This window comes from Equus caballus, chromosome 16 (genome assembly GCF_041296265.1).
Source record: "Equus caballus isolate H_3958 breed thoroughbred chromosome 16, TB-T2T, whole genome shotgun sequence".
NCBI lineage: Eukaryota > Metazoa > Chordata > Mammalia > Perissodactyla > Equidae > Equus > Equus caballus.
This window is the reverse complement of record NC_091699.1, coordinates 18,270,187-18,284,998: the sequence shown is the minus strand read 5'-3', so window position 1 is coordinate 18,284,998 and position 14,812 is coordinate 18,270,187. Positions and strand designations below refer to the sequence as shown.

General features: G+C 45.2%; 1 protein-coding gene across 1 annotated transcript; it reads right to left on the bottom strand.

Moving 5' to 3' along the window:
* Positions 1–469: 469 nt before the first annotated feature.
* CIDEC (cell death inducing DFFA like effector c) lies at positions 470–13,586 on the bottom strand. The gene is made up of 6 exons (XM_005600382.4): positions 13,455–13,586; positions 12,072–12,139; positions 11,023–11,176; positions 4,045–4,203; positions 3,772–3,959; positions 470–1,016 (listed from the first exon to the last, which is right to left on the bottom strand). The coding sequence occupies exons 2-6, from the start codon at positions 12,122–12,124 to the stop codon at positions 854–856; spliced, it is 717 nt and encodes a 238-aa protein (XP_005600439.1). The 5' UTR covers positions 12,125–12,139; positions 13,455–13,586; the 3' UTR covers positions 470–853.
* Positions 13,587–14,812: the final 1,226 nt, after the last annotated feature.

The window sequence follows — 14,812 nt, the reverse complement described above, 5'->3', positions numbered from 1 at the left end:
TCTTTGTGGCTCCCTAATAGCTCTTTTTGAAATCCTGAGGTTGTAGGTTCTGAACATGAAAGATAAGCTGTCTGGCAGGCCAGGGAAGGCCCTGGTGGAGAATGTAGTACAGCTTGATTGGTGCTTTCCCACCTAAACTCTTAAAAGGTGGTGACAAAACTCAACACTGAGAAAACAGAAGAGTGCCTTAATCCCCTGCTGCCGATCGAAGCCCTTCTCATAGGCACTTATTTTAGAAATTGTCATTTATCATATTGATCACATGGTCTGTTCAGGTCTTTAATTAAGCAGACATTAGTTCTAGAATCAACGGCAGGGTTTTTCCTCTTGTAGAAAAACTGCTGTTTCCTGTAACCCCACATCGTGGAGAATGTTTTGACAATGGATTCCTCTCTTCCCTTAGGCCTGCCAATCTTCCAGATAGAGCCCCACCCACCCTCTCCCCCAAAGAACACATGCAAAGAAGATATATCAGCATAAATAATTCATTGCAAACTCTCTAATGTCATACCCTAGTGGCTTGACGATTCACTCAGGAGTGTTAGGGGTGGGGGCAAGGAGGCAGGACGTGTGATGAAAGCAGAGCACGTGCAGACAGGTAGCAGAGGGGCCGACTGCGCGCCTCGCCTGCTGGTGCCCAGTCTTGGTCAGCTAAGCTCCCTTGGGCAGGAAGAAGCTGGGCCAGACCAGGAATCTTCAGTTCTCCCTTGCTTCCTCATTCATGGCCTTGCGGGGCTGAGGGAGGGGTGGGGAGGTAAGAAGTTTTCTAGCCGCTGGCTTGCGAGTGCTACCAGCTGAGCACGTGGTCCACAGTCTAGATTTGGCTGGGGAAGGCCTCCAAGGACTTGGGCCTTCATTGCATTATCTTCAGACAGGCCGGGATGAGGGCTGGGGCCTTGTCCTTGGGGGGCTGTCCTCCCTCTGGGGCATCCAGGAGCTGCTGCATGTAACAGGAGGTGCCGAGCAGCATGTGTCCTGTGGCCTGCATGCTGAAGAGGGCCCAGCGAAAAGCTTCCCTGGGTGGAATGAGAAGGGACTAGCGTCAAAACAGGAAGAAAACCCCGGCATGCATCCCCCAAAATGCCTCCTCCCCCATGCTCCCTTCATCATCTCATAAACTGTAGAGCGAGGTGCAAACAGGAACAGACGCTGCCTTCCCTCAGCAAACGGGAACAGGTCTACATGCATTACCTGCAATTGTACCTTAATCGAGATGCCCGTAACCTCCTGATTTTCTCGTGCAAAATTCAGGCTCATTTCATGAGGCCTTTTATTTTTGTGATACTGCCATGGACCTGCCAGATTGATCTACACAATATGGCTCTGCCCTTCACGACCTCTGTTCTGGACTCTAAGGCCTGTCTAAGTCATTTGCAGTCTAGCTAATTTTCAGAGTGCTGGATGTGAAGATCTCCATTCCTGGTGTTACAATGTACTGAGAGCAGAGCTTGTGTCCGACAGGCCTGCATTCCCATCCGGTCTCATTAGCTGTGTGAACCTTGGCAAACTGCTATAGATCTGAGCTTCTGCTTCCTCATCTGTAAAATGGGATCCCACCATTTTGATCCTCACAGGGCTAGGAGGTTGAAATAATATAAATCACTTAACATGGGACCTGATGTGGAGAAGAGCAGGAGAAACATCAAGAATAGCTTGTTGGAGGCTTGACTACTTTAACCAAGCTCTTATCCAAACCTGTTTAAAAGAGATAGGTGAGGGTCACTAGGGGTGTCTAGTCCTGGGGGGAACAAAACAAAAATAAAAACTTCATGGCTGGTACTAACCCTTTAGTCCTCTGTTAACCTCCATTCAATAGAGGAACTTACATTATGGTTGACGTGGAGGGCGGCAGAAAGATAATTAGAACCATAAACATCTACACAAGAAAATACTTCAAAATTTTAAAGGCTATACCCGAGAAGTATACCCATTTCTCAAGTGAGAGAACTGAGCCTTAAAACCGGCTGTCCATCCATAAATAGGAACGAAATTCTGAGACATGCTATGACATGGATGAACCTTGAAAACATTATGCTAAGTGAAATAAGCCAGATACAAAAGGATAAATATTCCATGATGCCACGTGTATGAAGTAACGAGAACAGTCAGATTCACAGAGACAGAAAGCAGAGCAGAGGTTACCAGGGGCTGGATGGGGTGGAGCGTTAGTGTTTAATGGGTACAGAGTTTCAGTTTGGGAAGATGAAAACATTCTGGAAATGGATAGTGGTGACGGTTGCACAACATTGTGAATGTAGTTAATGTCGCTGAATTGTACACTTAAAAGTGGTTAAAATGGTAAATTTTACGTTATGTGTATTTTACCACAATTTAAAAAAAAAAAAGCAAACACCTAGCTAACACCACTCACTCACTACCCTGATTCCAGCTTGCTGTCCTTTTTTTTGATACCAGTATGTCTATTGTGTTTAGGTCTGAGAGTCCCATCTCCCCTAAATGGACTGAGTTTAAAGGCTGAAACTTCTTGCTCTAGATTTTGAAATCTGCAAACTGCTGGCAGCAAGCCCAGACCAAGAAGGGCATGACATGGTACAGCAGGAAAATGGAACCTCTAGCCGCACCATGAGGCTCAAGCCTGCCACTGAGTGTCGTCCTGGCAAGCAGAACCCTGCAGCCTCAGGTCCCTCATATGCAGGTTGGGTATTCAGAGAACAAACTCAGAAAGCCAAGAAGGTCTAATACGCTGTAGCTACACACATTCCGGCAGAACTCTGGGGACCCTGAGCAGGATTTCTCAGACGCCCCCTGAGAACGAGTATCACCCGTGTCTTCCTTGGTCCTACAATTGTTTGAACTATTGCTATGTGCCAGCATTAGTCAAGGTACTGGAGGCAAGAGAAATTCTTGCCCTCTTGGAGCTTGTTCTGATCGCTTATCTCTCTATCTTTAGCTTAGAGCATAGGCCAGGCACACACTGGGTGCTCAGGAAACACTAAATGAGGAGGAGTAGGATCTGCCAGAAGAAACTGATGAGACGCCACGCTCGGCTGCTCACTAGCTTTGTGGCTTGGGCTGGCTGGATGCCCCTGCCTCAGTGGCTTCATCCATCTAAAGGGGTGAGAATTCTCTAGAGTCCCACTGGAGCAGCTGAATTGAGGGAAAACTACCATAACAGTACTTGTCTCAGGATTTAACATATTCTCATGCTTGATTATACTTTCAAAAGTAAAGTAGAAAGTTAAAAAAAAAGTTCACTAGACAATACAAATGACTATTGTCACAGACACGCAAATTAATTCTGTCCAGTGGAAGGACAATGATTTCATCCTTCCTGCTCCCTTGGAAAAATCCACTTTTGTGTCTATAGATTTATCTCAGCACTCTCAATGGACTTATATATGGGTGGGATTTTTGAATTCTCCTTTGAACTGACTGCAACCTCTTACTGGTTCTCTCATTAATTAACGAGTTCAATAAAATCTTTGATACATGTTTGCTTTTTAAAAGTCGATTAGAAGACTACTTAGGAAAACTTACTATTTTAGGTGGAAAAAAATTAGCTGTTATAGTGGAAGGTAATTAGAAAAACTAAGTGTATCCCGGTTCCACCAGGAGGAGTATGTGCACCCCTTTGGCATCCACTAGTGTAAGCTGAAGTTCAATCATAATGTTCTAGACCAATCTAACTGTCATGCTTTGTCAGCATCAACACCAGTCCCAGGCCCTAGAAGGCTGAGGTCCATGTGAGCAGACAGGGGCTCTCCCATTGCTGGTACCCACCCTGTCCCCAGCTAATCCCAATTCACTCACTTCACGATGCGCTTGGCCCTGTAGCAGTGCAGATCATAGGAAAGGGAGTATGTGCCGTAGAGAGTCGCCTTCACGTTCAGGCAACCAATAAAGTCCTGTGGGTTCAGCTTGTACAGGTCGAAGGTTATGCAGGCCACGTCGATCTTCTTGGCAGGTTTATGGGAGAGAGAGAGTTGGTACCTAGTGCCCTGCATCAAGACAAGCAGGTGGTTGGCACTCCTCAAGGACTTCTCCCAGACTCCCAATGTGCTCTCCCCACAGGTGGGACCTCACCTGCTCTGACGGGGGCTGCCATTTCTGCCCCTTCTGGAGGACCATGAACACTGTGTTGTCCGCCAGGGCTTGGAAATACTCTTCTGTCTCTACAGTTGTGCCATCTTCCTCTAGCACCAGGGAGAAGGGCTTGTCTGCCAGCGTCAGGGTGTCCCGGACCTGGAGGATAAGGGCAGTGATGCTTCTGCCATCCCCCTGCAGCCACAGAACTGCTATGGGGAAGACTCACATCCCATCACCTCAGCTGCCAAGGAAAGAGCAGGTGGGCTGGGATCTATGGGATGGGACTGGAAGCAAGGCTCTTGCTGTGGGATCACCATCCAAAGACTGTCCCATTACGGTACCTCTTGGTACCTGGCTTCATGGTTAATATTCTAGAACAGTGCTGTCCAATAAAAATATAATAGGAGTCACATATGCAATTCTTTAATTAGATAAATAATTGATATATAATTCACATGCTATGAAATTCACCCCTTTAAACTATACAATTCAGTGTTTTTTAGAATATTCACGAAGCTGTACAACTACCACTACTATCTAATTCCAGAACATTTTCATCACCCTAAAAGAAACCCAGTACCCATTCGTAGTCACTCCCCATTCCCAAACCCATGGCAACCTCTACTCTGCTATGAATTTGCCTATTCTGGACATTTCATATAAATGGAATCACACAATATGTGGTCATTTTAGACTGGCTTCTTTTACTTAGTATGTTTGCAGGATTCATCCATGTTGTAGCATGATTCATTCCTTTTTCTGGCTGAATAATATTCTATTATATAGATGAACCCCATTTTTAACCCACTCATCAATAGATAGACATTTGAGTTGTTTCCATTTTTTGAGTATCATGAATAATGCTGTTACGAACATTCATGTACAAGTTTCTGGGTGAACATATATTTTCAGTTTTCCTGCGTATCTAACTAGGAGTGAAACTGCTCAGTCATACAGTTAACTCCATGTTTACCCTTTTGAGGAATGTCCAAACTGTTCTCCAAAGCCGCTGTATTGCTTTCTGTTCCCACCAGCAACATATGAAGATTCCAGTTTCTCCACATCCTCATCAGTGCTGGTTATTGTTTGTCTTTTATTTTAGCCATTCTAGTGGATATGAAGTGATTTCAACTCGCATTTCCCTAATGACTAATGACGTTGAACATCTTTTCATGTGTTATCAGCCATTTGTATATCTTCTTTAGAGAAATGTCTACTCAAATCCCTTGTCCATTTTTAATTGAGTTGTCTTTTTATTGTTGAGTTATGAGTTCTTTATATATTCTTGGTACTTACTCTTATTAGAATGTGATTTACAAATATTTTCTCCCATTCTGTGGGTTGACTTTTCATTTTTTGTTAGTGTCTATTGCTGCACAAAGTTTTTAATATTGATAAAGTCCATTTTTTTTCCTTTGGTTGCTTGTGCTTTGGTGCCATATGTAAGAAACCAAGGTCACGAAGACTTATATCTATGTTTTCTCATAAAAGTTTCATAGTTTTAGCTCTACATTTACTCTTTGATCCATTTGACTTAATTTTGTACATGTGAGGTAGGGATCCAACTTTGTTCTTTTGCCTATGGATATCCCATTGTCCCAGCACCATTTGTTGAAAAAAGTATTCTTTCTCCATCGAATAGTCTTGGCAGCCTGTCAAAAATCAATTGATCATAGATACTTGGGTTTATTTCTTGACTTTCAATTCTGTCCCATTGATTCACTTGTGTTATGGGCTGAATTCTATCCCCTCAAAATGAGTATGTTGAAGTCCCAAACCCCAGTACCTCAGAATGTGACTGTATTTGGAGATCAGGTCATTAAAGAGGTAATTAAGTTAAAATGAGCTGATTAGGGTGAGCCCTAATCCAATAAGACTGGTGTCCTTACAAGAAGGGGAGCTTAGGACACAGAGACGCAGTGGGAAGACCACGTGAACATGAAGATGGCCATCTACAAGCCAAGGAGAGAGGCCTCAGAAGAAACCACTTGGCAACATGTTGATCTTAGACTTTTGGCCTCCAGATTTGAGAGAAAATACATTTCTGTTGTTTAAGTACCAGTCTGCAGTGCTTTGTTATTTTAGCCCTAGCAAACTAATACAGGGTGTCTATCCTTATGTCAATACCACAGAGTCTTGATTACTGTAGTTTTGTAGTAAGTTTTGAAATCAGGAAACGTGAGTCCTCCAACTTTGTCTTTTTTCAAGATTGTGATAGCTATTCTGAGTCTATTGTATTTCTATACAAACTTTAGGATCATCTTGTCAATATTGACATAAAGAGTACCCGGGATTTTGATGGGGATCGCATTGCAACTGCAGATCAAGTTGGGGAGTATTACCATCCTAACATTAATAAGTCTTCCAATCCCTGAGCACATTTGTCTTCCCGTTATCTAGGTCTTCAATCTAATTTATTTCAACAATGTTAATTTTCAATCTATAAATCTTATATTTTTGTTATATTTATTATTAAATATTTTATTCTTATCAATGCTATTATAAATGGAATTGTTTTAATTTCATTTTCAGATTGTACATGGCCAGTGTACAGAAATACAATTGATTTTTGTCTATTGATCTTATATCTTGAAACCTTGCTGAATTTGCCAATAAGCTCTAATTGTATGTGGGGGGATGTATGTGCGTGTGTATTCCTTAGGGTTTTCTATGAACAAAACCATGTCATCTGCACATAGAGACAGTTTTACTTCTTCCTTTCCAATCAGGATGCCTTTTATTTTATTTCTTGCCTAATCACCCTGGCTAGAACCTCCAGTACAATGTCGAATAGAAGTGGCAAGAGCAGATATCCTTATCTCATCCCTAATCTTAGGGGAAAAGCTTTCAGAATTTCACCATTAAGTATGATGTTACCTGTGAGTTTTTCATAGATGCTCTTTAGCACACATAATGTAATTTTAAATTTTCTAATAGTCACATTAAAATAAAAACAGGTGAAATTGCTTATATTTAATTCAATCTAAAATATGATTTCAACTTATTGTCAAGGTAAAATTCCTGAGATTTTACTTTTTTTATATAAAGTCTTCAAAATCCTACATGTACTTTATACTTAAGCACATCTCAATTTCAACTAGACATATTTCGAGAGTTCAGTAACCACATTTAACTAGTAGCTACTACATTGGATAGTGCAACTCTAGAGCTAAACAGATCTAGGTTTGAATGCTAGCTCCCCTACTCCATTATTCTGAATTTAAGCAGGTTATCTCATTTCTCTGAACTAGTTTCATCATCTATAAAGTTGAGGCAAGTACAGTCTTAGAGTCCTCACAATGAGTAAATGCAAAAGTGTATGAGATGACAGCCTGGGTTTAAATCCTAGTGAATAGAGTTGGCCTCTGCCTGCAGAAAATGGGAATAGCAGTAACTACCTCAAGGTCATGATTATAAGAAATGCTATAAGTCACCTGGCAGAGAACATGGTCCATAGTGTGCGTTTACAGAACTTTATACAATACTGATTAAAATGGAAAGAGAGGGGCTGGCCCCGTGGCCGAGTGGTTAAGTTCGCGCTCTCCGCTGCAGGTGGCCCAGTGTTTCGTTGGTTCCAATCCTGGGCGCGGACATGGCACTGCTCATCAGACCACACTGAGGCAGCGTCCCACATGCCACAACTAGAAGGACCCACAATGAAGAATATACAACTATGTACCGGGGGGCTTTGGGGAGAAAAAGGAAAAAATAAAATCTTTAAAAACAAAACAAAACAGTGAGGTTATTTAATAAATAAATAAATAAAATTGAAAGAGACCCATGACATGTCATAGAATAAAAGTTCAGGCTATAAACTACATAATCCCATTTAAGTAAGTTATATACAAGGATAGATTATTTAGGACATTCACGACCACATCAATAGTTATCTTGGAATAGTAGAATTCTCATTTTACTTTTTTGCTTGGATTCACTAGAGAACATATTTTCCTGCTTAAAATCCTTCAATAAAGCCCTGAGATGAGCAACACACCAATAGCAATGAACATACCTAGCTCTCAGACCTTGACTTCTGAATAGCATTCTCCATTAAAATGAAGTGGACCTCCTTAGGAAAAACGGCCAACTCAAGGGCCAGGGCAGGAAAAGCACAAGACGAGCCTACAGTACCTGGTTGTGCCCCAAAGTCAGGAAGCACTCAGAGAATCATGGGGACATGGCAAAAGGCCACAGAGGCCGGCCTGAAGGCAGTCCCACTGGCCAAGTCTGGGACAATGTGAGCGTCAGCAAATAATCTGTTACCATCCTTATATCCTATTAAAATAGGAATATTTGGGTTGCTTTCAATATACGTAAACGAATAAATTGAAAGTAAGATACAGAATGACATATTTACTTATTACAAAGTACCTCCCTGGAAAATAAACACAAAGGGAAAAATAACTTTACACAGAGAAGCCTGACTGCACCTCCTTATTCAAACAAAGTTAAACAGTAACGTGACAAATCAAAACTGTATGCAATTTTGCAGTGACAACCTATTTTGATCGGATTCCTGCCAGATACACAACGTGAGTCAAGGAAATAGACAATTGCAAACTGAGGGATGATAAACAAAATAACTGGTTTATAATTTTCAAAAGAGCCAAGGCCATTAAAGTCAAGGAAAATTGATGAACTGTTCTAGACTGAAGGAGACTAAAGAGACGCACAATTAAATAGAACATTTGGTCCTGACCTGGATCCTTTTTTTTTTTAAAGATTGGCGCCTGAGCTAACAACTGTGGCCAATGTTTTTTCCTCTTCTTCTTCTCCCCAAAGCCCCCCAGTACATAGTTGTATATTGTAGCTGTGAGCGCCTCTGGTTGTGTTATGTGGGCTGCCACCCCAGCATGGCCCGACGAGCGGTGCCATGTCTGTCTGTGCCCAGGATCCGAACTAGTGAAACCCCGGGCCACCGAATGGGAGTGTGCAAGCTTAACCACTCGGCCACGGGGCTGGCCCCTGACCTGGATCCTTTTGCCATAAAGGACGTTATGGGGAAAATTGGAAACACTTGAACAGAGTCTCAGGATTAAATCGTCATGTAACACTGTATGTTTCCCAGTTTTTGATGGTCGTGTTGTAATTATATAGGAGAATATCCTCGCTTGCAGGAAAGACCACTGAAGTATCCAGGAATGATAGGCATCAGGTTGGCAACTTCCCCCCTCAAGTGACTCAGGAAGGCTTGTGCTGTTCTTGCAACTTTTATTAGTTTGAGATTGTTTCAAAACTAGTTTTTAAAAAAGCCTCCAATGGCTTACTGTTATCTTTTAAAATGAAACCCAATTGTTCCCTGCCGTAGCCAATGCAGAACTTCGTACTCTGATCCCCTGCCAACCACATCACCTCACGCTCTCCCCCTCGCTCTCTCTACTCCTTTCTTTCTGTTACCAAACTTGGAAAAGCAGTCTAGATAGGCTCACGTCCTCCTGTTCTATCGGTAAGATTCACTTCTGGCTGTATTCCGTCTGGGAAAGATGGACCCTCACAGCTGTTCCTCCCGCATCCACTGGAGTTAGGACACTGACTAGGAGTTCCCAGACTCAGTGGCTACGAGAATCTTCTGAAGAATCTGCTAAAAATGACAATTCAATTCCTGGGCCTCACTCATGACCTAATCAGTCTCAGGGGGTTAAGTCTGGGAAGCCAAGCATAACAAGGCCATTTTGATGCAGGAGGTGGTCCCCAGACCTCAGGGTAAAAAGCAGTACTCAGTCTAGACTCGAGTGTGAAAGAGCCCTTTTTTTTTCTTTTTTCTTTTTCTTTCTTTCTTTCTTCTTCTTCTTCTTCTTTTTTTTTTTTTTTTGGTGAGGAAGATTGGCCCTGAGCTAACACCTTTGCCAATCTTCCTCTTTTTTTTTCCTCTCCAAAGCCCCACAGCATAGTCGCATATCCTAATTGTAATATGCGGAATGCTGCCATAGCATGGCTTGATGAGCAGTGCTAGGTCCGCACCCCGGATCCAAACCAGCAAACCCCAGGCACGAACCTAACCACTACGCCAATGGGCCGGCCCCTGAAAGAGCCCTTTTGATTCAAGGCACAAGAAATGTAGTCAGGCACAGCCAGAAGCCTCACAAGGGATGGGAAATTGGTTCCCGGGAGAAGAACAGACCTAATTCAGAGAAATGGGGCGGAACCAGGAGTAAAGGGTTAGGTCAGCGATGATTTATATGTTTCCTCCAATAACCAGAAACCTAATGCAAACATTTGATCTGTACCAGGCACTTGGGCTTACAGATGAGCAGGGGTCCCACCTCCCGGAGCTGGTAAACTAATGGGGCAGTGAACCACACGAGTAAGACTCAGCCAGATTAGATGAGGCTGTAGGAGGGGCAGTGGGAGGAGTTACCCCCAACAAGTGCAGAGGGAGCACGGAAACGGGGAAGAGTATCATTCTTGCCTGCTGTTACCAACATCCACAAGAGCTGTGTGTCCTTGGTCTCCTGCTCTGGAAGCTTACCTGATCAATAGTTTGAAGAAAGCCTTCCATAGCTACTAACAAAGCCTTACACGGAAGGCCAGCGTAGGAGACCGACCGGAGGAAAACGGCCCTGGCTGAAGGGAGGAGGTGGGGAAGAAATCTCTAAAATCTTGCCCATTTCCCCAACTTCCCCACGCACTTCTACAAGTTTAAGAACTACTGGAAAAGGGAACCTAAGGGTCCTTTCAGTGAGAAAAATATGCTCTGAAAATACCACTGACCTGTTGTTAGTATAGGATGCCAATATACCGCCCTTCCCCTGTCACCAGACAGAAATCACTAATCCATTGGACAGCACTCCAGCCAAGTGCTACCACCCCAACAGAGCTGGCATGAGAAAAGAAATCTTTTCACCATCCAAGCCATGAACTCCACCCCTGCTGAACTCCCAGCTTGTGACCTGGAGGACAGAGGCAGCCGGCAGGGCCAGTTCTCGGCCAAGTCTCCAGTGGTTGGGCTGTGCTGAGGGCGGGCCCGTCCCTCACCTTGTGGAGGAGGTCCTCGAGACTGTGCGCCATGATACCCTTCCTCACACTCCGGTCAGCGGTGCTTACTCTGTAGGGCCGAGTCCTGGGGGTGGCTGGGCTAGGCTCGGACAACAGCTGCTGGGTCACCACCGAGGTGCTCACTGTCGTACACCTGGGGGCAGTTTGGAGCATCAGAATGAGCTGTCTGCTCCCTCCAGCCCTCTGCGGGGTAACTCACTCCCCCAACCCTCTAGGCTGAGCTCATCATATTCCTCCTCCCTTACCACCCACCAAGCCTGCTCCAGGTAGTCTTACTCAAAGGCCTGCCAGATCAGTGCATCTCAAACTGTAGCGGGCATGTAAGCCCCCTGGGGATACTGTTAAAATGCGGATTCTGATTCAGTAGGTCTGAGGGGGTCTGAGATCCTATATGTCTAATAAGTTCCCAAGTGATGTTGACTCCCTGGTTGACACTGACCATGAGGAGTAGCAAGGTGATAGGAGACCCACCCCACATTTCCCCAGTTACTGCTTTCCTCTCTCGGCCTCACTCTTCTCACCTGCAGAGTGAGATGACGTGGCGAAGCTGAGGTCAATGTAAGGTGGTTTTGAATTCTGACGTACCCAGTGTAGAAACAAAGGAGTGGAGGAAGCCTGGGTTTTGGAGTCAGACAGACTCAAGTTTTAATCCTAGCTCCACTACCCATTTGCTAGGTGATTGAGAGTGTCCACTCTGTGCCTCAGTTTCCCCATCTATTAATTTGGTATAATAATCTCCATTTCCCAAAGCTGCGGTGAGGTTTAAAGGAGATCAAGAACAAAAGCATCAAGCACAGTGTCGATCTCTTTCTACTCAACGTGTCATGTTGGTGGAGTGGGTACCATCATTAACGCCACCTGAGGACTTGTCAGAAGTGCAAAATCTCACGTCCCACTCCAGACCTCCTGGAGGAGCCTCCACATTTTAACAAGATGCCGAGGTGACTTATGTGCCCATTGAAGTTTGAGAAGGTCAGCCCGACAGCCCACAAGCAGCTCCCTTTCCTTCTGCCCTTGGCTTTCCTCACCTGGAGAGGGACTTGGGGTAGAGAAGGCTGAGAGACTTCATGGCATATTCCATCCTCGTCAGCTGGACCTGGGAAGGAAGCAGAAACAGCTGTCTGGGGTGGGATGGGAGGGTCCCCTCTCTCTCGTCGTTTGACACAAGTCAACCCCTCCCGCACCCAGCAAGCCTCCGGTCTGGTTGCCCCTCTCAGCTCACACACACTTTCCCCAGCCCTTCTTCTGTCCAACCCTGTGCACACCAGCTGGGACCAAGCTGGAGACCCCTCAGTGCCCAGGCTCCGCCCCTCTCAGCAGCTGCTCCTCCCTCCCCAGGACTACTCACTCCATGTTTCTCTGACCCTGGTCTGGTCATACTGGCCAGGGATCCCAAGTCAGGACTGAGGAGGCCCTGCCTGGTTAGTTCCCATCCCTGGGAGCAGAGTCCACTTTATGCTGGCAGGAAGTGAGTCATACCACCTCACACTGCTGGGGACCCTTCCCTCACCTGTCGTCCGGAGACCTCACAGGCCAGGCTCACAAGCCACACAGCCCAGTCCAAGCCTGCCCTGTCCTGTGGGTCCTTGAGCCACCCATACCCCTCCTGAGGCTTCCCACTGGCCAAAGGGACTTTCTGCGATGATGGAGACATCCTATATCTGTTCTCTCCAGTACCGGAGTTACTCGCCCCATGTGGCTACTGAGCACTTGAAATGCGGCTAGAACAACTGAGTTGGATTTTTAATTTTGCTTTATGTTAACTAATTTAAATAGCCACTGTGGCTTATGGCTACTGGCAAGCACACTGGACAGCACAGCTCTAGCCGACAGCCCTGCGCTCATCGGCCACTTTCTCTCCTAACCCTCTAGGCTCAGCTCCTGCAAGCTCCAGGCCTTTGCGCAGGCAGCTACCTTCACCTTCAACGCCTTCCCCTGGCCCAGGGGGAAACGCCGGCAGTCTCCAGGCCCCAGTTTTACTGCTTTCCACTTTTTGGGAAGCCTTCTTAGACGGCTCACAGAATTTCCCCTTCATCCTGTCCTTCCTACTTCCTATCCAAGTGCGCCTGGCTGTCTGTTTCTGCCTTAGGCCCCAATCCCTGGGCGCCTCGCCCAGAGATGTTCTCCCTATTCCCAGCACAGAGCAGCCGGGCACAGAGCAAGGGGCTCAAGGAGCGGTCATGGAACAAAAGCCCCCTCTCCAGGCAGGTAAAACCACTCTCCCCTCCTAACAACCTGAGGGACTCCCCAGCCCAGCCCTATCTGTGAAAGCTCCTCCCTCACTTAGCACTGCTCAAGCCTGCCTGCTTCAACCCCACTCCTCACTCCCTATCTGGAGCAAAACTCGGCCAATGCCTGCCTCATCCTCTCTCCAGGAGCCAAAAAAATCCCCACAACAAAAAACTCCTTACCTCCCCCTCACAGGCTCCTAACCTCCTTATGATCCTGCCTGCTCAGCCCAGCCCTCCCTCCATTTTATTTCCAGCTCCCAGGGAAGCCCCTCCTCCGGCCTCCAGCCCCATCTGGGGAAAAGAGCATGCACAGCGAGAGCGGGGCATGGCCTTTGGGATTTCAAGCCAGCCTCACTTCCAGAAAAAGCCTGAAAGGAGGGGAGGAGGCACGTTTCGAAAGCTCTGGGACAGGGTACGGCCCAGGATGTGCTATCAGGGACAGAGGGCACAGAAAACAGGCAGATGTGGTTGTGGTCCAGCTCCACCCCATGTTCGCTGTTTGAATGCAGACAAGTTGTCTAACCTCTGTGACCCCAGTGTCTCTCACCTGTATAACAGGGATGACGAGTCCTGTGTTAAAGGATTGAGGTGAGGATTCACGATAATAAAAGGGCTTTGCAACAGAGACAATATAGAAGTGAATATTGGTGTTATTGATAATATAATCATTTAATAATAGCACAGACCAAGACTAGCTGAAAGGTGTAGTGGTTAAGAGTGTAAGATTTAAGACTGAGCAATTCTACTCATAGATATATGTATATATATCTCCACGAGAAATGAAAACATATGTCCACACAAAAGTTCGTAGCATTATTCATAATAGCCAAAATATAGAAACAACCCAAATGTTCATCAACTGATGAATGGATAAAAAATGTGGTAATCCATAAATGGAATATTATTTGTCAATAAAAGGGATATATGCTACTACATGGATGAACTTTGAGAACATCATGCAAAATGAAAGAAGCCAGTCACAAAAGATCACATACATGTTTGTATGATTCCACTTGTATGAAATGTCCAGAATAGGCAAAATTATAAAGACGGAAAATAAACTAGAGGTTGCTTAGAGCTGGGGCTGGGGCGTGGGAGGAGAATGGGAGTGACTGCTAATGGGCACAGGGTTTCTTTTAGGGGAGACAAAAATGCTCTAATCTATTAATCCAATCACAGTCTATTTTGGTGATGGTTACAACCCTGTAAATATACTATAAACCATTGAGCTGTACACTTGAGTGGGAGAATTGTGTGGTATGTGAATTATATCTCAACAAAGCTGTTTTTTAAAGAAGAATTCGTTTTTCTTTTAGCACAGGCTTTTTCACACTAATGTATCAGAATGACTGGGAGGGCTTGTTAAAAATCAGAGTGCAGGGGCCAGCCGGGTGGCAGAATAGTTAGGTTCCTGTACTCCGATTCAGGGGTCTGGGCTTCAAGGGTTGGGATCCCAGCGTGGACCCACCCACTGCTCATCAAGCCATGCTGTGGCAGTGTCCAATACACAAAATGGAGGAAGACTGGCACAGATGTTA

Bases quoted from the DNA above. Each gene is read 5' to 3' on its own strand.
- CIDEC (XM_005600382.4), bottom strand. From the start codon at position 12,124: ATGGAATATGCCATGAAGTCTCTCAGCCTTCTCTACCCCAAGTCCCTC. The intron at 3,960-4,044 runs GTGAGGTCCCAC...GTCTTGATGCAG, and splicing joins GGCAGCCCCCGTCAGAGCAG to GGCACTAGGTACCAACTCTC. The intron at 1,017-3,771 runs GTGAGTGAATTG...CATTCCACCCAG, and splicing joins AGGGCCAAGCGCATCGTGAA to GGAAGCTTTTCGCTGGGCCC.